The 27,324-nt window shown below is 40.7% G+C and overlaps 1 protein-coding gene across 1 annotated transcript in view; it reads right to left on the reverse strand.

Moving 5' to 3' along the window:
* Positions 1–4,451: 4,451 nt before the first annotated feature.
* LOC307026121 (cadherin-12-like) overlaps positions 4,452–27,324 on the reverse strand; it is a 91,662-nt gene continuing 68,789 nt past the window's right edge. The window contains exons 7-12 of the mRNA XM_079661266.1: positions 23,341–23,594; positions 18,042–18,178; positions 14,641–14,762; positions 11,235–11,352; positions 9,306–9,557; positions 4,452–5,694 (exon numbers count right to left, since the gene is read on the reverse strand). Of these exons, the coding sequence (XP_079517392.1) occupies positions 5,183–5,694; positions 9,306–9,557; positions 11,235–11,352; positions 14,641–14,762; positions 18,042–18,178; positions 23,341–23,594 (1,395 nt within the window). The 3' untranslated portion in view covers positions 4,452–5,182. The remainder of the gene's footprint in view (positions 5,695–9,305; positions 9,558–11,234; positions 11,353–14,640; positions 14,763–18,041; positions 18,179–23,340; positions 23,595–27,324) is intronic.

The raw sequence follows: 27,324 nt of genomic DNA on the forward strand, positions 1-27,324 counted from the left end.
AAGATCTGAAACTAACGATTGAGACAATACACTTACCAATAAAATGTTTAATGTGATCAAATCAGAAGTGGTCAACTTCCTCATAGACTTCTATACACTCTGACTTGCATTCACTGTTGGGTATTAGGGAGAGTATTAGGCACTTTTAAGCCACTCCCAAATTTGATTCATTTTTCAGACCTGATGGAACTCAGATTTCCCTTTTTACTAATGTGACATGAACCTTTTGATTCCAATAGAAGTCAAATGAATATCATGCAAATTGGCATCAATTACCTTTTGCTATTAGTCGTTTGTTTAAATGAATCTATCCGGAGTGACATATAGTGGCACCCTTTCAAACACTTAACAGTAACATGTCATATCCTTATTACTCTGGACATTTGAGGAGGGCTTAAGTAAACCTTCTGCTCTTTGATTCTGAGTTAACCATTCTGCTGTCATACATTTAATAACAGTGTTTTACTAAGTCAAGCACGAGTGAAACGATGAGAGAATTGCTTGTAAAGTGGAGCAAGAGGTACATTTTTCGATTTCATGTTGCATAAAACTTTAACCTCCTGCAGTTTATTTTGTTTTTGTTGAGTACAACACCAATAGCCATACTTTGTACAATGTGCTCCTGAGGCTAACAAATTAATTTTAAGGACATTTTGAGCTATACTTCTTACTGAAATGTAATGGATATTTTTTTTAATACATTTTTTCAAATGAATACGTCCAGTGTTCAAGTGCTCAGAGTTGGTCTAAAGTTTGAAAATGGGCGTTTTTATTGTTCCAGTTCTGCCATTCTCGAAGTACAAAAATACAGTGATCTCATTTTATATATCAAGGATCAAAGTGCTGTTAAAAGTTGAAAAATAAAGACGAAGGATTTTAGAATTTTTCTTACATGCTTCAGAAATGTGCGGACGGGTTTAAAATGTTACTTGGCAGCTTAATGTTTCTGTAATACCTTCAAAGGAAAAAAATACAATGCTTTGATTCACTGCCTGCCTGTTTCACCTTGTTCTTTTCAACTTTGTCTCCAGTGTAACAGCTCAGATAGGGCTGTGCTCGGTAGCTCTGACTTCCTGAGTGATTTTCCAGTAGATGAGCAGAACATCCCACACTAGACTGTATTGTGGCATCAGTGGTGCACATTCAGGCAAAACCCCATCGCACTTAAACTGGGTTTGACACCGATACAATGCAGTACACGTAAACACCAACTGACATGAATCAACACTATAAATCAACTCTGTCCTGTATCAATACTTCTGATAAAAATAAACTGAGCATAACATCTCATTACTTAATTTTAAATTGCTTTACATTTACACCATCTACTGTAGGTGCACGTAATAAACCCTCAACGTGTGTAAATTGCCCATGCAAGCGCTAGTTTTTGTCTCTCCATCAATTTGAGTCTTAATTATTGCTTGACACTCAATAAACGTGTTCCTAAGGTGCGATAATGACTGCTGTGTTTACTTACATGCTACAGCCTCAAGGTTAGTTACCGCTGATGCCGCATAATGAACAGGGTTAACAAAGGTTACTGGCCACAAATATATGCACACCAAGATCAGCACATTCCTGTAAAGCAAAGCTGTCAGCTTAGAGAGCACTCAGCAGCAGTGGTGACAGCTTTATTTCCATATGCAAAAAACACTCTCCTTAGATGCAGAATATGAATACAAAGTGAGTGGTATTAATTAAAGCAACCATATGCATCAGAACTACTTTAAGGAACAATAGAAGTGTGCAGAACAGGGGTTCATGATGATACATTTAAGACTCATTTAGAGTGGTTTTTTTATTCACTTCTAACAGTCTGAGCAAACTGTTCTCTGTCTACAACAATGGAATGGTTCATTCAAAAGAGGCTGTGACAACTCGTCTTTGTTGAATCCTGACAGCTACGCTTGCACAGACTTGTGTGAGTCAGAAATCAAATTGTGTAAAACACTTTTGTTCAAAACTAAACAATGCAGCCATCATTTGAAAGCCTTGTGATTGTGATGTCGCAAAAATGAAATGTTTGCCACATCTTTGTTATGGCAAATACAGTTGTGCTGTTTGTGTGCAATTATTGATAAATGACTCACAAGGAAGAGGACATTTTGATTTTATGGAGTCAATCACACCCATGGTAGAGTATTGGCAGTAGAAAGGCTGGAGAGAAAACTAAACAATTAGACTGGACAGTGTTGTTCACTAGGGCACAGAGGGTTGAATGCTGTCCAACACAAACAGTATCAATGCCATCACTTCTTTTGGCTTTGGCTTCTGGTAATAGTAGCTCTCCCATGAGCTTTTGTGTTGATTGCGCCATTTCTCTCATGTTTATGCATGGGATGGCAGCCTCGTCCCACACCCAGCACCCCAGCCCCCCCTTAGTGCTGATGTCTCTGTTTGCTCCGTCTTCGCTGCCTACTACTTGACATGATGAGTCATAGTGTCCGAACAGCAGCTGATTTAACAATCACCAAACAGATGTCACCAGGATGAATTGATTCCCCGTTATTTATATTGACAAATAGGACAACATTAATGAAGTCCAGAGTGCTGTTGCCTTGTAATGGCTTTTCTTTGTCTGTACAACAGTTAGTAAAACAGTAAAAGTCTACTGCCTAGCTAGCTGCTTTTTGATAAAGTAAACATTGGTGATTTGAGCTAGCTTTGGTAATGCTAATGTGCTCATAGTATCACAAGCAGGTATAATTGTGTACTATGTTCATGTTGAGCATGCTTATATGTCTAATCAAATATCAAATTACAGCTAAGTATGGCTGGTATGGCAATATTTTGGTCAGAAAGTATTAAAAAGATGTATAATTAAAAGTAAGGGAATCACTCAAGTAATTTCAATTCATCATGAGGGAGGAGACATGAGACTCAAAACCACAAATGCCAACCTCATGGTAACCCAAAGTCATTTGGATATATTGTCTGGGCATAATTAAAATGTCTATCAAATATGTTCCCAATTGATATTATAGATGTTGAGATATTTCACAACATAAGTCAGTATCATGGCTAAAACTCCAAAGCTATTATAGGCGTGTAATGCTTTGAAATTGACAAGAACTCAAAATCCTCACACCTAAAACTCCCTGGCTGGGCGTGGCTGACCTGCTTTTGGATTCCCGCCTCTACACCTCTTCCGCTGCTGCTCATCTCACGGTTTGCCACCACTCACCTGCACCTGTATAAAAACCTGGGTCTTGATTGAGTGTTTCCAAGTGTGTCTTGTCTCCCTTGGTCCTCTGTCCCTCTCCATTCCCCTCATCCTGGCCTTCTCACTTGGTTTTTTTTGGTCATTAGATTTTCCCTTTGGCTCCCGCTTCAAGTTGAAATCCCTGGCCCCCGGCTTCCTGGATCCCCTCTGCTCCATTCACTGGATTTCCCCGTCTGCGCCTTCCCCCGAACACGGCCACAATTCCCAGTCCTCTTCCTCGCAATAAAGCCCTTGAATTCACTCGACTCTTATCTCCTTTTTCAATGTTTAAATTGTGTGTTCAACCCAGTTGCTTGTTCAGAGCTTAACATAGATATCTTATGGATCACCCAACTCGCTGTTTTCTCTTTTGGAATGTGAATTAATTGTTGGTTTAAGTAACTAACAACCATAACTCGTGAGGGTTGTATGGCCACGGGCGTATAAGTTGAGTCACATCCCTATTGTTGCAATTCATGCTGCCTGCAAGGGTTATAGAAGACTTCATGTCAATTCAAGCACTTACAATTAATGAAGCTCAGATTTGGGGCATACCTACTGGATGTGATAGAGAGAGACCAAAAGGGGAATCATTTCACCTCCAATGGCAGGGGCTCTGCATTATATATCACTGACTGCTTTGGCTTTCATCCAGACCTTTCATTACGTCGTCACCAGACCATGGCGAGAAATAGTCTGAGCCACTTCGTTCAATGGCTGGAGAAGTAAAGCTTTTTTTAAATTTGACTGAAGCCCTGCTGTGACTGACGTTTTTACTTGCAACTTGATTGCCTTTTTCTAAGCATATACATGTTTAGTCAATTCCAGCTAGACTCACTTTTAAAAGTATTTATTTGTTGATCGGTCTGAAGTAAACCAATCAACTGAAAAGTAATTTCTCCATTTCTTGTTGGAGGGATTCTGGTCCAAGTTTGCATTAAACATTTGTAATTTCTTTACATGCATTGCAATTTAAAGGAGAATATGAACTGCAGGCACTGAGATACTTTACTGCCCATAAAGGCGCTCATCATTTCCAGAAATAATATTACATTCCACTTAATGTACTTATCTGCTGTAAAGTGCTATGGCCCTTTCACATTAGTCGCAGAGACCCTCATCATGAACAGTGCCGTATTGTTTTAATTAGACATTTAAGTGATGGATGAACTCTAAATATTAATAGACCATACATAATGCAAGCCAAACACACTTAAAGGAAGTTTGTCCAAGTGTGGTTTATTTAAGAAAAACTGTGTTTATTACATGACTGAACTGCATTATTTAGCCCTAATAAATGTTTTTACAACTCTAGTACAAGTCTATTCACATCACCCACCTAACAGAAACATACATTTGCATGTGGGCCTTTTTTTAATTACAAAATTCCTCCAAAAATAAAAAAATACAGATTGATGACTGAGATAAATAGATAAATACACAACAAAATAATCAAACTCAATCAGCCAATAAATAAATAGAACAATAAATAACATTCAAAACATCTTTGGCCTTCTTCGGGCCAATGTATGTCCTCACAGATGTTGCATTGCTCTCGGTAGACAGAGCTAAAGGTGACAGAATCAGCCATGGGGATATAAAGAACAACACTGGATGTGTGGCATGAGATAGCAAGTGAAAGAACAATTATATTGAGGCACTTTTTAAGGATGTTCTAGGAAATGAAAACATTTCCGTGTGTATGCGTATTCCCCAAATAGGAAACAAAATGTAAGACAGGAACATTCAATTGAAAGATAATTGAATGGCTGCTTGGCTCATCTAATCATGTTAGCGTATGTTCCCTCATTTATTTTTTTACAATTGTGGGACTGAGCAGGGTAAAGTACCAAATCAAAAAGATAACAGAGAGCTGGAATAAGATGGAAACAAATAACATGTGAGGAAAACAATGGTAAACTATTGTGTGTCGTAAACCAAACTTTGTTACATATTTCCTTTTCGAGTCTGTGAATAACATCAATGTGTGTTCTCCGTGGTGGTTGAGTTCGACTGAGTCTCTGACTGCTCCCCGAATATCCCTGCTAGTGTCTTAAAGCGGGGCCCCCAGTCATTGAGGTAATCATAGTCCTCCCCAGGGTCTATGACGATGGACTCGATGGAGCTGAGCGACTCAGCCACGGAGCCATCGCCCTCGTAAGCGTACGTGGCCAGGGAGTCGTAGGGCGGCGCCGAGTTGTCCACATCGTGCTCCTTCAGACGCTGGTTAATGAAATGCCGGATGTCAGCGCTGTCCTGAGAGACAGGTGCCCTCGGACCTCTCTTCATCTCAGGTTTGACGTCCCTGCGGAACAGGTTCTCTTTGACAACCTTGGGATTGCGAAGCGTCCCCATGTCAAAGGCGTGCGTGTCCTCTTCTCCACCTCCTTCATCGTCATAGTGGATCACATTATCCCGGATGTCCTCTTTGGATGACATGAGGGTTTCTTTCTTCTTCTGCCGTCTCAAGCCAACGTAGAGGACCACGATTACTGGGGGAAAGAAAGAATTGAGAAAAATTATATTTAGACTTGTTCACACAACTAATCTACTAAGCACAAGGGAAAAAGTGTCAAGGTTATGTCAAGGTTTTGGTTGATGATAGTTCAGGACTCAAATATATTAACCACTTTGGAATGGATTGCCATGAACATTTTGTGCAGATATTTTAGGTCCCCAGGGGATGAACCATGATTACTTTTGTGAACCGTCACAAGGCGCCATCTTGTCATGAGTACTTTTAGTTTACAGTAAACAACACACATTTTTGATGTATTGCCATCAGATTTCTTACATATTCATGTGCCCCAAAGCATGCATTCCGATGACTTTGGTGATCCCACAACCAGCAGGTTTTAATGTTATTTTTACAAAAACTTTGGTTTATTTCCCAATCTCTGGAAGGCTATAAAAATCAGCCACAGCCGTACTTTGTGTTAAGTGTTAATTAGCAATAATTAGCATGCTTACAAGCTAAACCAAGATGGTGAACATAAAATCAGCATGTTTGCATTTTTATGCAGAATGCTATTGTTGACTCCAAGGCACACAAAGATGCTGCCATCTGTATTTTGCTTTGTGTGCTTTAATTGCAGCCCATGTTTCAGCAGGGTTTAATTCTGGCAGTGACTCAGTCAGTAGGGGCTTGGACTGGGAGCTGTAGGGTCGCCGGTTCAAGTCCCCGACCAGATCTAAAATATGGAGTGTGGACTGCTACTTGGAGAGGTCCCAGTTCACCTTCTGCCCTGCCGTGGTGCCCATGAGCAAGGCACCCTACACCCTCACTCCCATTGCTCCCCGGGCGCTGCACAATAGCTGCCCACTGCTCCTAGTACTAGACTCCTGGTACTAGGATGGGTTAAAAGCAGAGAACACATTTCACTGTGTGTGCTCTGCATGTGTGACCATTAAAGAGGGGGTTTCATCCCTCCCAATTATATTATATTTATAAAGTGAAGTCCGGCTTTACAAAGAGGTAGACAATGAAATCCCATTGAAACCATGGTTATGAAAAACCTAGACATCTAATGCACTATTTTCACAGTTTGACCCGCACATCAATACCTTCTGGGAATTGAATTGCTTTTGTGGCTCAAAGCAAATAATGTGTGCCGGCCACATTACACACTTATAGGTAGCACAACAACTGTGAGCACTGTTGGATAGAGCCAAAGCACACAGCTTTGCTCACAAGCCTTCATATGTAGCTCGAGGATCTGCACAGTTTCAACACTGAAGTGCAGCAGTGTGATTCTCAACACATTATGTTACAATACATTCCCTTCTCTCACTTCTGTCAATGCAATCTGTCTCCCTCGATGCCCCTCTCCTGGTGTCCTCTGAGAAATCTGCAGTAAAATATGTGTTTTTCTTTTCCTTTCGATATAGAGTTGCATCCAGGCAGGAGAGCAATGGCCAGGATAGATGGAATTATTCAAAGCAAAAGAGTCCAATAAACACATTCAGACTGAAAAATAGACTTAAGTAGGTCTCTTCCTTTCATCCTGGCTGTATATCACTTTCTCTCTGCCTCCCTTCACTCCCATGTGATTTTGATCTGCCTGTATATAGTGTGCCAGCTCCCCCCAGTGGCCCCTATGTAGACTTCGACAACAGCCAGCTACAGTATAGAAGGACTCACTGGTTGAACACAGCCTGTCACTGGGTGCAGCCAATCCACATCAGTTTGAAAGAAACAGCAATGCAGATGAAAGCCTGTGTGCAGGTCTCTTTAATTTACCTCATCATTCCTCCTCACAGGACAACTGGGTCATCCTGACAAATCCTGCACAGGAACTAAGTGGCTCTATGAAAATGTTCTCAGTGTGAGTTCTGATTTTCTCCGCCACTTTCCTTCCCAGGGACAGCATGACAGTTTGGCGTCAGTCTCAGCCTCTGGGGCGAGTTGACTTGGAGCTTTGAAGACGTTCCCCTCAGATGAAGGGAACACACCAACAGCTCTGCAGCACACAGCTACTCCACCACATGCAGCGATGGATAGAAATTAAGTACATTTACTCAAGTATTGGACTTGAATATGATATGTTCTTCTACTTACTAATTCTGGTCCACTTCAGCTGATAGGGACATGTTGTACTTTTTACTCCACTCAAAATATTTGACATTTATAGCAGTGACATGTTGCTCACATATTTAAAAAAACTGAAATGATTATGCCACACAGAGATAAAGAAAAGTAAATACAGCTCAATTTAAAGGTCATGACTTCCATTGTAAACTAGGAACTTCCTTAACAACCAACCATCCCATATTCATAATTCAGAGAATGATCCCATAAACCTACATTTACTTCCTCCCTGCTATGTAGATGAGTTAGGACATTAATAGCAGGGAATTAAGGAGGAGTTTTACAACCATGACCTTGTGGGGAATGTGAAAGCTGAAGCTTGAGGAGCGGCCACAGGGCAGAGAGATTGGATTTAGTTTATAGAGCCAAGAGCTCCTCCCTACAATCTTTATAGCTCATTGAATGACTAAATTCATATGCGTTCTATAATTAACTGTGGACACTCCTGGAGAGGCGCCAGAACAAGTCTGAGGGTCAACTCGGCATGTTTGGATAAAACAATTGTAAAGAATTGAAACTAATCCTGCACTAGGATTATATTCCAGGTGTTAAGCTCAATCTCCTACAATAAGATTTTTTAATTTGACATCAAAAATCAATCAACATCTACAAATTGGGAAGATAAAACTCATACCTAATATGTCAATCAAAAAAAAGGCTGTTTGCTGAAACTGCAGATTTGCTGCAGAGCAGAACACATTCATGTCAGAAAAGCACACAGGGTGTTTCTCAATGTCAAGGAAAGCTGCTCCAGAGCCACTATTTCAAGGATGCTACGTCATCGAGTGCCGCCGAAGGTCTGTTCCAATGTCCAGCATACTTGGAATTCTACCGAGGCCGGCGTACTTCGTTGCGGGAAATTTCGAGGCTGCACATGTGTAGCCTCCGCCGTCTTAAAATCCCCACAATGCTTTGCGCACGGACCAATTTCTCAAATCTTTGGTGGAAAAATTAAGGCTCTGAAGACATGTCCCAACAAGGAAGCATCCTCAACATTGAGAAACACCCACAGTTTACTGAGATGATTAATTGTAATAACATTTCTGCAAAATAAAATAGATGTATACCTTTTTTTACCCAGGGTAAAGTTGCCTTAAAAAAATGATCGTGCCATGTTAAGCTGTGTCATACAATTTACTTTACATTTCACATTATAGCCAATCAATATCTTAAAACGGCTCTGAAATTGATTTTAAAGGTCAAAATGTTTACTTAACCTGTCAAAGTGTAAAGACTGTTCTCTGAGTAACCGCAGATTTGATGATTTGATAAATTATGGAAATGGCATTTTGGAAAAAGGTAATAGCTGACAGGTAATGCATAAATTACAAGCAAAAGTTCAAACAAATGTCATACTCTCACCAACCGTGCAAATAAACATATCATTGAATGTTGTATACCCAGTGTGCGGTTCCCTTGTTCTGAGTGTAACACTAGGCAATACGTATACAAATTCCCTGGTTCCCTGGGGCTGCAATGGAGCATGTTTACAAGCCAGAACACGGCAGGCCTCACCTAACAGGATGATGATACATAGGAGGATAGCGATCAGCGCTCCTGTGCTGAGGCCCACGGGGAGAAAGATGGCCTCGGCGCTGCACGTTAGCAGTGAGCCATCGGACTCGCAGCCACACACACGGATGGTCAGAGTGCCGGTGCTGCTCTTAGGAGGGTAGCCATTATCGTCAATCACCACAGGAAGCAGGTAGATCTCCTGCAAACGCCGTCTGAAGCCACCCCGCTTAGTCACAATTCCAGCCGTGTTGTCTAGAAGAAAGGAAAGAAATCATGAAAGAAACAGATTTTTCTTAAAGGCTTTAGATGAAAAGAAACTCCTAAATCTGCATGGAGAGGCCTGGAGAAGTACTTTCTTCCCTGATCTATACAGTTTATAAAGTGTTCTGACCAAAGCAAAAGAACATATTTCACCCTTTATACCCGCACATCAATCCCACAATCCTCCAGGCAAGTCTGGAGGTCCATGAATGAGCAAGATAACACTTTTCAATGTCTGATAACTTTTCATGTTTGATATCAAATCCTCTCCAAATGTGCCTCCCTGAATGTGATGAGAAACGGCGACGTATCAAAGAGTTGTGTTATCAAAGCTCTCGCCCATTTTACAGCGCTTTCTTTCCAAGCCAACCGTACATCATTCCCTGAAACACTGAGCAGCGTCTACCTGCACAGTGAAAGCAGATGGGATGTTATTTCTTATCTCTGTGTGCAGGCGGCGTCACTCTAGAGAAACAGCAGATCAGCAATGTGAGATAAAAGATCAAGCAAATAATAAAAACACACAAACTTGGAGAGGTGGGGGGATGGAGAGTGAAATGGAGGCTGACAATGTAAACCAGGGGAGAGGGAATGTCTCAGGTTGTTCTACTGCAGAGAGACTTTCTGACCCCCTGTCAAGCCGGGTTTGGTCCTCTGATGGAGCCTGGCACTTTTTCTTGACTGGAGGTCAGGCGTTTTAGCACACCTTGCATGTCGTGCAGAACTGTGGCTTTGTCTGCACTCTCTCTCTCTCTTTCTCTCTCCCTCTCTGTGTCCGCAAGCACCTGTCGCGAGGCCCGCAGTGTTTTGTGCTTCCTGTCCCTGCCGATCACATCCCTCTCTGTATTTGGGAGGTTGCTCACACGGCCTCTGGCACTCGAGAAACTGCAGGAGTGTGTCCAAAAAGGTAAAACCGGATCAGAGGTTCGGGAACTGGGCTTGTCAAAAAGGATGGTGAATGCATTCGATTCCTTGGCCTCATCCTGCCATGACCCACTTTTCATTACCTGTCTTTCTAGTTAGACTTCAAAGGGCTCCGCCAATGCAAGCTGTCATGTATGCCTCACATATATATGAGTGCCATGTATGCCCTTATGCAGTCAGGTTGTCAAGTTATTTTTAGCTTTGAGACATGCCACTCATATGAGCTTAGACCAAACAACCTTTTCAGATGGCAAATTATTGATCTTGACAGGTTGATTGTCTTCACTCCAAACGAAATGACTGCATGGTGGGACCTGAGGGTAGCAATTTAGATCAATATTGGTATAAATTGCTGCCAAAGACAATTGTTATGATTTATACACTGCAGTGGTGATAGTATAACTGTATACTTAAATCCTTATCAAGGCCACTATCTGGGCTGTTTGAAGTATTCAGTTGTTTCTTTCAATAAAAGTAATCTAATAACTATATGTTTCCTTTTTTAGGAAACCATTAATGATTGAATGCACCATTTCTTCATCATTCATGGGTCAGCCTTTTTAATTGTACAATGCAGAGCGTAACGCGGCTTTATAGTTAAAGGGGGCCTATTATGCACATTTTCAATCATAATTGTATTTTGTGTCTCTAGTGTGACAGTTAAGTGCTTTATTTTTATACACAGGGAAAATAAGTGTGACTAAGTGTCACCAAACTGAGTTGACAAAATACAACAACACTTACTTCCAAAGTCCCGGATGGTAAAGTTCTTGTTCTTCATGTCTTCTTTTGGCGATTTGAAGGAGAACTGTTGCCCAGCAGCTCGTAGATCCTGGTCTTGTGCACTGAACGTCTGAATCACCTGTGAAACATGAAAATGATGATAAATAGTTGAAGGTCCTGCCTGTACGCGGTACACTCGTTGTAGAAGTTTGATGTTTTGTTTGAGCACTGGATGTCAGATGTCTTTTCAATAGAAACTCAAACGTACACAGGTTGAATTCTTCTGGGAAAAATGTGTACAATTATTCAACACTGAAGAGAAGTGTCGGACTGTCCTGGACTGACTCCCTGTCAGCGCTGAAACAAAGCGGTACATTGCTCTCCCTGTAGTTTTAGATACAGGCACTGAGTATTTGATTGATGACTTCTCGATCAACTCAACGCATTGTGATGGATTAAGTTGATTCGGGACTGGTGGAGTTTGTTCAAGGGTCATGGACAGAAGGCAGTTGTTTCATATTGTACTTATATTACAGTGCATCTCCTCAGAACACGGGGCCGTCCAACAATGAACCCGCAAGAAAACAATTCGATCAATTCAACACCTTTCATAACAACTCCAGCACAACAAAGTCAATGTGTTATGTGAAAATGAGTTAAAGCAATAACTGAAACAACAAACAACTCCTAACTTTTCCACCCCGCTGCTCACAGACCGCTGACTCAGCCGCCTCTGTAGCAGACTGCTGACGGCTTTCAACTTCCTTCTGTTCCCCACACGTCTCAGGGCTTTATCTGAAACCCACTGACCTGAAAAAGCCCCCCGCTCTCCGGGCTTCACCTGCTGAAGACCTGAAGCCTCATCCCAGGAACTCCCCTGCACGAGCCCCAAATCACCCCCGACCACAGTGCTCTCACTCTCTTCGCTCCTTTGTTTGATAACCTGACACCGGGTGTGATGAGCCTCTGTTGTTCTCCCCACAGCAGATGCACACTTCACACTGTTGATTTCTCAGCCACCAAATTAGCTCGGTGATGAATAAATCTAAACTATCAATTACTTCCCTTGCTTTAAAACTGTCAATTCTTTTTTTTCCTTCTGTCTTGCACGTACCAAAACGCTGCAGAATGGATGGTTCATTTCCTGTGCTGCATGTCACACCTCTCCTTCAATTTTTAGATATACCTTTACTGACCAAACATTTTCAAAAACCCAACAATTTTAGAAGCTTGCAACTCTTTTCTTACATTTAAAAATCCAATGTTTAATAATCTGTTGATTGGCCAACCGATCCATTCAATAAATATGGGTATACTGTCTATCACAAGCTCCAGAGAAGAAGAATCTGCAATTTAATATTCTATCGTTGGGAGAATTCAACTTTATCATCTCTATTTGTTGTAAACCTATAAAAGCCATTATGTTTGTTTTGTTTTTTCTAATTACATAATCCATTATGTAAGCAATGCTCCTTTTCTTGCTCTCAAAGTGCTCCCACTTTGGGATCATACGTGGAACTGTGAGCGCACTAACCGCTATTGTATATGTTAAATGGCTCTAAGGCTACTCTGCTTTTGCACTCCGCTGCGTTGTAAAGTAAGCAAGATAAAAGTGCCAGCTAAATGCAGTGAATGTAATTATTCCAGCATATCAAACTGATTCAGCGGGTTAGCATTTCAATGTGGCATTATAAAAAGCCTGTGAGAGGAGATGCATTAAAGAGTGAGCAATGTGCACTGTAATAGCACTGGCTGTCCTAAGTATCTCTAATAGGTGGAGGTCAATATTCTTGTTTTTATGTTTCCTTTGTGCTTGCTTTTTGTCATTTCACACTTGACCAGTTGACTTTGAGTGTAATACATTTTAAAATAGGGAAACATGTTTGCTGTATTTCTGCCCTGCCCTTTTTATTTATATTTGCAAAATCTCAGTTTGAGGTCACTCTCTTCCTGCTCTTTCCACACACTGCCATGAAAACAGCTTCTCTGTCCTGGTTACACATTATATTCCAGGGTAGGGTAGTGGCACTGTGTGAGGCAGCCCTAAACAAGCAGATAATCTTCTGGGGAGACGTGTGATGGATTTTACACGAGGGGATCTGCAATTCTTTATCATTCACCAGCTGCGCACAACACCTGCTGGAATCATGCTGTAAAAATGCTGCATTAAGTGTATATTGTGCACCGGAGGGCAAGGGAGGAGAGGGAAAAGAGGGGGAATAGGAAGCGGGGGAGGTGATTAACGCAAGGGAGTAAGGTAGGGGAGAGGATGCATCTTGAATACAGACGTGTTGCATTGCTGATCTGAATTTGAGGATGTGGTTGTCTCCATTCCTGCTTTTTATTTTTAAGAAGATTTATTTTGGTGACCTTGATTTTATAAGTTCCTTATATGGTCTTTTTTATAGCTTTTACTATTTCTATATTTGCTAAATTATTATAAATATTTTCTCGCAGTAGCCTTACCTTTTGACTTTAAATAGTTTGGGGAATTTTATTTTGTCTGTCAAAGCACTTTGTAAACCGTTTTTAACAGTTCTTTATATATTTATTTCTTAAAAGTAATTTTTCAATTCAATTTTTCAACATCAAATCAGCTTCGAACACATTTCTAGGTGTCTTGACTACATTTTTAAGGCTGACAAACATGACTCTACCTCCAGCCAAGTGCATGATGGGAGGACAGTGATGCCTTCAAATGCAGAGGCACAGCCGTTGTTTTGATTGCAACAGGCCTGAGGAGTCGCAAAAAGTCCTCAACGTGAGGAGGAGTCTACAGCAATTTGACAGACTGCCAAAGAAGCTATTCCCTCAGAACGCTAACTGCATATAGATGCCGGTTAATGGGCTAAATTACAGGCGCAGGTGGTTTGCAATGCGCACAGGCAAATGATCCACTGCATCCAAAATATATCATCTGAAATGTACTCCAAGTTGCCGGTAGGAAAAACACTGCTGTGCTTTTTGATTGCTTCTCTCTTTTGAATCCAACTCTACCACTCAATCACTTCAGGATTTACATTCACACTGTGCTGAAGAGCCTCCAAAATTCCCCTGAAATAAAGAGGTTTAATTTAAGTGACCTTGAGTAAAACACTAGGAATAAAACTTCTGTTCTGTATCAAAGCAAGAACTAATTATGTGTACTCATTCTAGCTGAGAATACCAATAAGTGTTTTCGCCGAAAAACCTCATGATCAGTGTTTATTTCTGCATAAGTGTTTTTACTCTGTGTTTTTTATAATCCACACCTCAATGCAACACCTTCAGATATTTAACAACCACCTTGCAGCCACATCAACTTTATAGGAGGACAAACCAATTAACAGTTGTCAAATACAGAATAATCAACACGTTTTAACAATAGACAACTTGCGGTGTTAAAAACCACAAAAGCATAGTGTGTGCAGAAGACATGTGAAAGTACCTGTCCAGCTTTGGAGTTTTCACAGACAAACGTCTCGTAAGGGCTGGCCAGTTCAGGTGGGAACTCATTGATGTCCAACACGTGGACAGTGACGGCCACTCGACTGGTCAGAACCGGACTATCTGCAGGAGGAAACACAACAGAGACGTGACAGATTTGCACACTGTAGCAATAAAACACATTCATTTGTTCACAGTGCTGACATCGTGTGGATATTGAAAGTATTGCCATCATAGGACGAGACAAGGCATAAAAGGTTTATCGGTTGCAAAGGGGTGGTTAAAGAAAGTCCAGTTGAGATTTTAAACCGCCTATCTGCCGTGCTCGCCCACTTTCAACCGCTCTGGTTAAATGTGTCTGCTATAAAACCTCAGATGTGTCTGGAACACGATGATGCCTCTGGACGCTGATGTATTATGCAACGTTTGATTAAAAATGTGAAGGAGAATTAAATAAAAATACACAGCAAATGCATCCCATGTGCTGCCTACAAATAAAGCACAATATGGAGTATGGCTCTTTAGAGATTCTTTTTTTTTGGCTTAGGTTATTTTATAGGTTTTAGCCCGAATTAATTACAGTGTGAAAGCCCTCTTGAGAGGAACAAACTTGAATCCAGGCTTGTTTGTAACAATGTTTCCTCACTGCCGGGGCACAACGGGGGAAATGTTCTTTTTGTGCGAAGCCCCAAGTAAGGTAAACTTTATGGATTTGGTGTGGGAATAGGCTTTGCTCTGTAGCGGGGGGCTTAGTGTGCGCTTGTTTGTGCAAGTGCCAGTGCAGGGCAGCGCATGGTGTGTGTGTGTGTGTGTGTGTGTGTGTGTGTGTGTGTGTGTGTGTGTGTGTGTGTGTGTGTGTGTGTGTGTGTGTGTGGTTTGGAGGACTGCAGGAGGGGGGATCTGTAGAGTGGTCTCCCCAGGATTGGAGACGCAGCCCCAGCTCAGTTAGTAACCTGTCTCTGACCTTGATGGAAAAAGCAATCTTCCCACTGAGGTGAAAATGACACCGAGCTGGGGATTTTCTACTTTTTTCGACTGAACTACTAACATTGATGCTCAGCCAGCAAAAATACTGATCTTTTCTGTCATCGAGGTCCTGAATTTGTTGGCCTCTACAACGTTTGCAAAGCTAGATCAATGCAATCTGTACAAAAACATAAAAATCCTGAGCTTCTGGATACGCAAGTTTGTCGTTTCCCCCTAATCTCATTTCAACAACTCCATAACTGTCACTGCATCAGTCAGTGATACATCTTTCAGTCCACTAGATGGAGCAATGGTATAGTGATTACATTCAAATGTGACCAGCGTCAGCATTTCAGCTCAATAACAAATGCTTTATCTATTTTACTGAAACAGAATTCTGTATTGCTTGATTGGTCAGTCATGAAGTTGGCTACTTTCTGCAGCTTTTTTATTGAGTATTACTTTTTTGATTAAGCTCATTTTAATAAAAAGCCAACCAAGCAAGCATGCAATCAACCACAAATCTATAAAATGTGCTGCCAAACAGAGATAGGGAGATTTTTGTGGTTAGCAAACTCTTGAAAGTGCAGCTGTAGACAGAATAAGTAAGCAAGCTCTCATCACAAACCCCATTTTAAGTGTGGAGCTACACTTAGTTGCTGTAATTTGATGGAATCTGTGCGTCTTCATTTATTACCGCCGAGGTTATTATTGCATTTAATAGAAATTCCCCTCGATTTGACTCATAAAAATAACAACTGGCCTCAAATGCCAAAAAGCAGAATGTTAATTTAACCCCGGCTATTATTTAGCTTGGCTTCTGCTGTGTTCTGAGTCTCAGGGGAGCAGCGGGGACTGCTCTCATTTTGCTGCATGACTGCAGTGTCTCGCTATGACCGCACAAATCTCTCAGGCTTTTGAAAAGTCTCCAACTCGGTTGTTTCACTAATCGTTGCAGAGTAAAGGTGCCTTTTATTCAGGGAAAATCTCATCCAAAAAACTCCTATTGTGCAGAATTGTTCGCCAGTGTCAATTCAATGGTGAATAAAAAGTGTGGGTGGTAAACGTTTAAAAGCATTAGTCACAAGGACACGCAGTCACAGAATGGGTTCAAATGCAGAGGTCTTGAATATTGAAAAATGCTGTGCAGGGTCAACTGTGGCTGCTTTTATACATTAAATATATATTCCCACACAATCTATATTTCTCTGGTATGTGAATGTATCTTGCTTTAATATGAATTGCTGTATTGGTGGTTTGAAACCAGACAAACTACAACCCGACGATGATAATAGAATTCATCTCAGAGGAGCTACCCAATACTCAGAACACAAAGTTCTGCCAAATCTCATTGAAGGTCAAACACAGATTTCAACTCACTAGTTGGGATAAACACTCTGGGGTGATGGGTTTATCTCTATCCCTGCTGCACCAGCTCAACCATTACATATTAACACTGGTTTCCATGTGCATATTGTTCTAATCTTTCTGAAGGAGATCGAGAGAGGACAGAGGCCTGGGTCAGAGCCTAAATGGGGAATAAGGAAGGAGTGAAACACATGTGAGAGGGCAAGATGTGCAGAGATACTGCAATGATAAACTGAACATGTAACGCCCTTGTGCAGTAAACCCCCCCCCCCCCCCCCGTCTTCCTCCCACTCTCTCCTCCCACCATCCCATTTCCTTTCAGTCTACCTCATCCTCCCTTTCCTTGACATTTATGCACAAAAGCCACACAAAGAAAGACACACACACACATTGAAAACAGAATTAGCATGTCACTGCCATGACCTTGAGGGGAAGTGAGTAATATCAGTTTCCAAGGCGACAATGACTCAAGTTTTACAGCCCGTATTTCACAGTCTATCCTAATGAATATACAGCGTGTGTAATTTTGATTGAGCACCAGCCTGCCTCTGGGATAATGACTTTGACGGTTCTTAGCAGATTTGATGACTTGATGACGATGGATTTGCTTATTTATCCGGAAATGTGCTCCACTTCCTTCATAAAAACATAATTAGCCTGATGACATGTCTTAAAGCCACAGCTCCGCATTAGTTCACCCTTTCACAACATGCTGCGACGCCACCACATCTGCTCGGTGTAAAACTTTAGAAGGTTGACATTTTACTGCGGTGCGAGTAAAAGTTGACTCTGGCAAAGAAAGGCTCTCTTTCAATGCCAACGTCATTAAAGAAATTGTTGTTAAAAATGAAAACAGAGATGAGGAGAGAGTGCTAGAGGAGACAATGTCCTTAAGATACATCCCCCAGGGAGAGCCATCATGGTTTATAGTCACCAATAAACCTTTCCTGCAAAATGCGATTGAGTATTGACTTGAGTAAAAGTGTGTTAAATCCTTCACACAGATTGTGAAGGGGGAAGGACAACGACACTTGCATGGATCACAATCGATCTTGTTGTCATACTTACTAAGTTTGGTGGCCACGATAGAGATATTGTGCTGGGCGATGCTCTCTCTGTCAAGGAGTTCGTTCGTGGAAATCGTTCCCTCCACTGGATCAATGTCAAAGTAGCTGTCCAAGTCACTCTTCCAGTCAATGGAATACCTGAAAGAAAAATGTTTGTTTAATGGCGTCCATTTCCAACACAAACCAGAGAATTAAACCACAGGGACTTTCCCTCTGGGCTCATGTATATGAGTTAGGTGTAATATAACGTTGGCATAGCCTTCATTACTCATTCTGAATGGTCATTTCCAGAAAATGTGCTGAGGATTGCATTTACATTCTAATCCTCTAATGGGCCGCATGTTCTTCGGCCATGCTGAGCCAGTGTTTTTTTTTTCTTCAGAATGTAAATTAATTTTAGGCATCGTTGAAACCGCATCAATCTCACAGAGCTGACGTTTAACATAGACGGAGACATTTGGATTGGTGTCTGAGAACAGAGGGTACAGCGTCCTTTGGTCTTGCCCAGTTATTCTGAATGCAAACCATGAAACAAAACAGGGATCTGAAACCAAACCGCATGACAGCACCATTCATCAAACTATGCTATTTGATCTTAAAAGGGCGATTTTTTATTAATAACTTTGATCGTCAGTGAAGTTCCCGGAGGACAACATGTTGTTGTCTTGTATTCCTCTTCACGACAAGGTCATTGGTTGGGGGTTCAATGCCTTGCTCTTGGGCATTTCTTCAACACAGAGGCTTCATTTCTCTCAGCCTTGAGTCTGGACTTGCTGTGCCAACGTTATTCCTTTATTTTTCTTTCTAATGGCAAGCTGTTTGATCTTAATAGGGTATTTCTCATGAATATGAATTTGCTTGTTTTTTTTCTCCCACTAAAGAGCTTCAAACTGGACTTGAGTCATTAATGGAAAGAGGGTTAGCGTACTTTCAAACCCTCAAGTCTTATGCCGTAATGAGAATGATAACAAAACCATTTAAGTGGATTTCTTTTACAAGCTTTGGTTCCATCACATTTTCTGTTTCAATTTTGATTTCTCCACGTCCTCTCTTCCACTCTTTATGGCGCGCAGCCTTGAAGTGAACACGATTGTGTCCAAATAGTTTAGTTTGAGTTTCTCTTATAAATATTGCAGCTAAACTCAAATCAGGAGTTCAAAAGATCAATGGTTCACAATTTCTCCTCGGGGCACAAACCCTTTTTTTAGTGTGGTTTTATTGGAGTCCTGCTGCTACTGAAGCATATGTTTCAGTGTCAGTCCGGCTCAGAGGTTACACAGACGGCCTCATACCGAGAACATTACAGATTAAAGAATGAATGTTCAGGGATTTCCTCGAGCAAAACACACATCTCTAATCACTAAACATGCAATATGTACAAATGTGAGATAGAAAAATATCAGAAATGTTTTACTTGTAAATGGATTAATCTGTGAATACTTTTCAAGGAGAAAAGGGTTGTGAGAAATAGATTAAATATATAAGGAGTCTTCTTATACCAAGCTCAGTACTGAGAACAGCAGATGTGGAAATTAATAACAGCGTTATCTCATACTTTGAACTGCTTTAGTTGTAATTCAGTCCAGAGAAGATTACTAAAAAAACACAAGGTGATTTAAAAAGTAAAGGCGCAACTGAAGTTTATTTTCCACAGTTATAGATTTCTAGAGCTTACAGTTTTGCTGCAGTAAACTCTTCAGAGTTCAAGTCCAACAAGGCTCTACAGTGGGATTTGTGAAGTTATCATTTAAGGCCAACAGCACAGCATTCCATACAGAAAGTTTGGCCATTAGCACTTAGTAATAGGACTGTTTTTTTAAGGAAGGGGCCATTTTATACATAAGACCTAATTTACTGTAAATGTGCTAACAGCAGCTGGATGCTATTTGCTTGGCGCAGGTTTACAGATGAACTGCTACCTTGTTTCTGCCAGCCAATCCTTCTGTGAATACGCCCTTCCGCTTTGAAACTGATTCGAACTTTGGGATGCTCTTTCAATTCGGCCAATAATAAAGTATTCATGATGCCCTTTGTTTCCCCAGTAAGAGATAACTCGGCTCTGTACTGCTAAATAGCGCAATCATTTGGGACTAAAGTCTAAAAGCTTAATTCCCTATGCATGATGGGTGATTGGGTCTATTTTTTAAGTAGTAAATGCAAGGCTGCTCTCTGAAGGCACCCAAAGAACAATGTGAGCTTTGGTATTGATGAATATTTAAAGTGCTGGAGACAAAGTAGAGTTCTACAGAATAGTGGCTATGTGTTTTTGTTGTCCAAAATCACTACTTCTTCCATTGTTTTTCTTTTCTCAAGGATAAAATATTCATTATAAAACATTTCCTGTCCATGCAACAGGTATCTTTGCCATCTGTGTTGAGTGATACATCTTGGAAAAACCATCAGATACAGTGGACGAGTTTAAAAACAAAAGGGTTCTCATAAATGTTTAAGAATGCACTTCTTTGACATTCTATTGTTATCAAGCACTTTTATGTTAGCGTGTTGTTTATATGTGTGGTGGAGACGTTGTAAAAGAAATGGAATAACATGACTTAAGTGAAGTAACCAGGATACGAGTAAAGTCAGATTTATAAAACTAAGCAGTGGTGTTTGAAACTGCACAGGACATCCCCAGGACGGAGCTGCCATCCATGGAGGACCTTTACTCCCAGCGGCTCAGGAAGAAAGCCCTCAGGATTACAAAAGACCCCCATCACCCTACCCACAAACTGTTCAGTCTGCTGCCGTCTGGCAGGCACTACCGCAGCATCCGGACTAAAACCACCAGACTCAGGGACAGTTTCATCCAACTGTTAAACACCTGAACTGTTGAAACATCCATAACATTCATCTGGCTGGTAATTATTTATCTAATATATCATATTCATATAGGTTTTGGCGCAGTGGTTAGAGCGTTGGTCATCAGAACAAGGGGCGTTGGTGAACTCCAGTTTGAATTCCGCCTCGGCCGCCACTGGTTGAGGCCTTTGTGTCCTTGGGCAAGACACTTTACCTGCATTTGCTCCTGTGGGTAACGTCCACAGTAATGACTCTTACATGTCTAATATGTGTAATTGTAAAGAGCTTTGAGCACCTGTAAAAGCAATCTAATAAAATGCATTATTATTATTATTATTCCAATAACTTGCATTTAGACTCTTATTGCACTATTTCACTATTTCACTTTTTAAACAATTTTTCTTTTTGTATTTATTATTTACCTGCACTATATTTTATGTTTATCTGTGTTATTGTGTTGCACTGTTGGAGGAGCCTGTGACCTAAGATGTTCATCGTCATCATAACTACACTGTAGCTATGTTCGTATGACAAAATAAAACCTTGAACCTTGAAAGTCCCATCTAAAAATTACCACGGAGAGGAGGGGGAGAGGATTTTTTTTTTAGGGGAATTGTTTGGATGTGGATTAATATTTCAGTCAAAAAAATAAATAATCATAACATAAGACACATTAGAACTGCAGAAGAGTTTGCATTAATATTCATTATGTACGGCTCTACTTGTTCACTGTATACTGTTTATATTATTATCATTCGTCTTGTTCAATAAGGATTATATTTAAAGCTGCTAAACAATGTTTTTTAATGTGCAAACTTTGCAATAACTTTACTGGAGAAGCCAACTCAGGATTTGGATAAAAACAAATACGCTTACTCTGTACAATTTATTTAATTCTAATTGCTTGCCAAAACTTCGATAAAAAAACCATATCCACTTCCACTTGTATCAACACAGGCAATGTGCACAGTGTTGCACATCCCCACAAAATAAGGACAAGTATAGAATATAGGATTACCATTAATTAAGTTATGTTAATTATCTCCATCTGCAAAATAAATCACCACAAACGGATCTCATCTAACAGCTGCCTCAAAGAAATGCATTTAACTTCAGGGAAATAGTTGGCCAAATAAACTTTTCAAAGTGACAGCCAATTAAATCATTTTCAAGAAACATGGCTATATCTTGAATATTTTAAGCCATAATGAATGTCAGCCCATGGGAGATAGAGTATATTCCTGAATATGGTCAAAAGAATGAGGTGCAACAGTTTGTTTCGTTAATCTCAATTTAAAAAAAACTGAAACTGTGAGATGCTAAAATTCTTTAAAAAAACAATTAAGTTGACAGAATCATTGTCTTTTAAACAAAATAAATATTGCAGTTTAAGAGACGCCAGCTAAAAAGAGGCATTTCTGCTGATATCCTCGGTTAGAATTAACATAGTTTTTACATTCAACCATAAATTATACGGCAAAACACTATTAGTATTTATTGCATTGTATTGAGTAAATGATCCAACTATGTAAATGTCATAGACAGCATAAATAAGCAAAGTCTAATGAGTCCTTATCAACCTGAATTTCAGATATGCAATTATAGCGCGGCTAATAATATTATATCTGTTAGATCACATCAGCGACACAACCTGAGCTGCAAAGAGACGATGCAAGCAGGATTTTTCATGACAATGTCAAATGTTCAACATAGATTGATTAGCCCTCTGATGAGTAAAGCTGAATACTCTGAAGATTAAAGCCATGATGACATTAATGAATAGAGACTGGGAACATTGATGAATGGATTAGGGTTCTAAAACAGTTCTTCTTCCTTTAGCTCTTTTATCCTCGTGGGAGTAACGAGGGATAGTCGGTTCAATAGTAAAGCCTCTGAAGATGTGCAGATCCAGGCCAACTTCATTTACTAAGACTACATAAAGCTTCTTTAGATGGCCAAACCGGGGGTCATATGGACTCCTTTATTTATCTTACTTAGACCCCCTAGAAACTTCAAAGTTGACCAAATTACAAATAAAAACATTCGTATTTGTACCTGAATAACAGGACTTTTTAATGTTCACAACAAACTCCATAAATAGTCAATTTTAATTGTATTATTTAGTGAATTTTGACTATTTGCAAGGGACAAATCCAGCTAAAAACGATCACTACTTAACAATCTAAGAATGTCCGGAGAACATTATATGACCATAAGAAAATAATTCAAATATGTAATTTAGATGTGAATGGTTGAATGCTGACATGTATATGAAAGCGCTTTGCGGGGTTTCAAAGACCCTTAGCCTATCAGAGTGCAGGCCAATAGAAGCACAAGTGTTTCATAGTGATGTCATTATGTCAGGGAACTTTGCAGACCATTTACATGCACACAAACCTATAACACAGTACAGGATAGAGAAAACCCCAAAAGCATTATCTGGCCCCTTTCAACTTAAGTGTAGAGTGTCTATTGTTCTACACAGAGGACTGAAACTTTACCTGACTGGACTGCTGCTGGCGTCTAAATCTTGTGCCGTCACTGCTCCGATGATGGTGCCCGCGGGTGTGTCTTCATACACATCCATCATATAGGAGGGCTTATTGAACACCGGGGGCTCATCCACATCCAAAACGTTAATCTTCACTGTTGCTGTGTCTTTGAAGGCCCCAAAGCTTTGAAATCGTGGATCCAGATGGGCATTGGAGGCGTCTACCTTAAAGGTGTATGCCTTCTTGCTTTCATAGTCCAGGGGCTGCAGAAAAGAAACAGAAAATAGTCCAGTTAACATCTCCAGTTTATTTTAAAGCATTATCCTAATGGGTATAGAACGTGTCAGCACTCCCGTGTCATTTGTTGTCTCTGTAGTATTCATCCTGTATGCACTAAGAGCACTTGAATGAATTGACTGATTCTGAGCAGCAGTGTTGGCAGTCATTTCTTATTTCTGTTAGTTTAGCATTTTCAAGGATGAGTAAGTGCTATCAATTGCCTACATCAGCGTCCTCTTATTGAATCTCTTTAAGCATTTGGCTGATCTCCTATGTTACTAAAAACACGTTGAAATACAGTCGCCTGAAGAGCAGAACTAAAGGTGTAATTTGTAAACAGCTGACGATTACACATATTTGTGTTGTTCAAATGGCGGTTTATTGTGGAAGAGTGCTTCATGTTAGACAGACACCGTAGGTCCTGACACGTCTCGCCCCTCTTCAACGAATAAGTCAAGCTGCACTTTCCTGGTTCAGCAGAACTGCGCCCCTTAACAAGAGTTCTCCAGACCACAGCTTAGGGGTTCATCTGTTCTACCTCTTCAAGTTTCTGACACATCAGCTCAGGGTCAATTAGTCAAAGGCGAGGGGTGGAATCTGCATTCCCGGCATGTCTGCAGCTGAGGTGTAAACACCCGACAGCAGTGACACCCATGTTCGTGCTCCTGCCTGTCTCCTGCCCTCTCATGTGTGACCGACAGTACTTGGCGAGCTTGCAGCCGGTCACGCTCCGCTGGCCTACAGTCACATGAGAGACATTCCTTTCGGTGTATTTCAAATTGACTAACATGTAACCACTATGGCAGCAATGCTATCTCTCTGCCCCAGGACCTGGCTCTTCTGGCATGTTGTTCAAAACGACACCAAGGGAAACACAGCTGGTAATGGCACAGCGAAATGTCCTTAAAGAGACAGTTGATGTGAGTGGGGAGGCGAACTGGAGGCTGCAGAAAAGGGCTTTTATCGGTGGAAGGGAAATATGACCAGTCATCTGTCCAAATTAAATGCACATGAATTAGAGATCTAATTAGAGTGTAACCACAAGGAATGATCAGAGGATGTGCAGTGGTGATTTCACAGTGATAGCAGATGCTTCTCGAGCCCTCTGTCTCTCCTCCATCTCCATGGTTTCACAGTCTTGCTGCTACAGCAGGTGTCCGTAAAAAAAAAAAAAAAAAAAAAAAGAAGAGCTGTGAAGGCAAGCCAATCTGAAAGCAATCATTGACCATCAACCGCCATGATTGGTTTGATTACAGTGTGCCAGATGCAACTGGCTAGGCACAGCTATAAGATCTCTCAACAGGAAATACACTCCGTCCCTTTCAATCTCTTTCAAGAAGTGACAACACAGTGAGGAGACCAAGCTCCCTGAAGCAACAGGCGTGTATAAAAATGAAATTCATGGCGGGTGTCATTCAAATGCTGATCACTACAATCAACCTAAAAGACTTCCTGCCAACTTGCACTTACAAAAGTCTTACAAAGTAGCTTGAAATATACAGCAGTCAATCTTTCACATCCCTGCAGGTGCTTGGGAAATGTTGGAAATAAACTTCAGTAGGAACTCAGTGTATCTCATAAAGTGAACTTAAGACATGGAAGAAAAACGCATCCGTTCTGTAATTCCAAAACATAATAGGAATTGATATGACGTAAATCTAGGGATAAAATATACATAGTAGCTTTAAAAAGACATACATAGGGACCTCTCGTAATAGAGGCTACGTCATTGTGCCTGAACCATTGCATGTAGACAGCCGTGCATACCTCAGCTTTAATACAAGCACAGGTGGAGGACACGAAGGGAGAGGAGGAGGGAAGGAGATGCTGGAGGAGGTAGGCAGCAGGAGGTGTACACCAGGCTTCATTAGCCAGACTCTCATGGGGACGAAGAGACGAGTTGCTTTCCATCTCAACACGCTGCACAGTTCGGATACAGGCCCAAACCTCCACCTTGTAAAGCTGTCTTATTTTCATGTTGTTCTCTTCTCTTGGGTGTGTGATGGGGAACTGCTTTTTCCTTTCGCATAAAAAACTTCAAAGGCACAACAACTAGCATCCTGGAGTTACATTTGACAAATCATTGTTCATAAATAATATTCTAAATTCAAAAACTGAGCATGACAAATCGTTAGCTCAGTTATTCTCATTGTCTCATTTTTTTGTGTTTAATGTTTCCTGTTTTATTTTGAAATGTATTTCCTCTTTGTGTTTCGACTGCATTTTACTTCCTGTTTTTTTTGTTTTCCAGCCTGTGGGATGTTCTGATTGTGTTCACCTGCTACCCTTGTGTTTCTGTTTGCCCTCTCCAGCTGTGTATAGTCCTGTCTCCCATTGTTCTTTGTCTGTTCGTCGTCTTCGTTCCTGTCCGGTCTTGATGTGGTGTATTTCGTCCCTGCCTGACTCACAGTATTCCTGCTCGTTTACTGCCCTTGTTTAACCAAACCCGGTCTGTACTCGTTCAGTTTTTTATTTTGTTGTTTTGCCTGATTCTCCTTGTTTTTTGTGTTAAACTGTTTCTTTTTGTTTATCAGATTTTTAGCAAAAACTATCTCTCAGACTCCATGACTATAACTCTAAATAGCTCATTCCGAATCACAACTATATTTGGTCCAAACTAAAATAAGACTTGTAACTAAAGTTGTCCTAAAGTTGCACCAACCAACAGTAGAGCTAAAATGAGCTAGCTGGTGCAACATCCACAGCTAGAACTTAGCTCAATGAAAATAACTTCACATCAATGCTCAGTGCCCTTGGCTTTTGTTTGAATCCATTTTGAATTGAACAATCGATAGTGGACTATGCATGAAAGCTCTGTGGGCATGGCTTCCAATGCTATGCAAATCAGATGCCCTCACTCTGACTCTTGTATCTATTAGAGGCATTTAGTTGACCAGATGCCTTGATTAGCTAGCTAATAAGCTAACATAATCAACAAATTCAAAGTGATTATTTCTCCTTTTCGCTCAAATCTACATTATCACCACCAGAGGGCGTGTTATATGACCTCAAACGTCTCTGCACTGAACGGAATCACGGAAGCAACTAGTCAGATGATTTTGTACAATCTTTGTGCAGAAAATTCAATCAATAATTAAACGTTTCTTGCTGACACCCGTGGAACAATGCATTGACAGAGATATGATCAACCACCAAGCAAATCTCACATTTACATATTCTGATTTGGGTGTAAATCATTCATGTTAAGAGCTTCACTGCCTTTTTAAAGTGCCTAAGACTCATGATGGTCCAAGTATGACTGGGAGATCTGGGGCCAGGAGGGGGTAATGAGAAAGTCTGAGTTAATGAGAAGACGTGCTAATGTGTCAGTGCATGACTTGGGGAGAATCAAATCAGATCTGGAGGCCATAGGGGAAATTTCCCAGGAAGTAAAAACGGCCATTCATTCTCTAACTGCTACTACCATTTTGTGGTTTTCCCCCTTCCTCGAAGATGACCTACTTTAGGGCTCAGAATCAGAGCTGCATGAGGGCGTATTACACATATAATATCCTAAAACAAGTTGCATACAGCTATGCATGTTCGGTCACACGTTTGAAGTGTCATTACAGCTTCAGTTGTTATGCACATTTTATGGGTTACAGCGGACACAACAAGGAAGTGTATCAACGGAGGAATTTGTAAGGAGGACAGACCGAGTTCCTCTCATGTCAGTGCTGCTGCTCTTCAACATCACAACAGAACACACTTGAA

Source organism: Notothenia rossii, assembly GCF_949606895.1.
Source record: "Notothenia rossii genome assembly, chromosome: 12".
NCBI classification, from domain to species: Eukaryota; Metazoa; Chordata; class Actinopteri; order Perciformes; family Nototheniidae; genus Notothenia; species Notothenia rossii.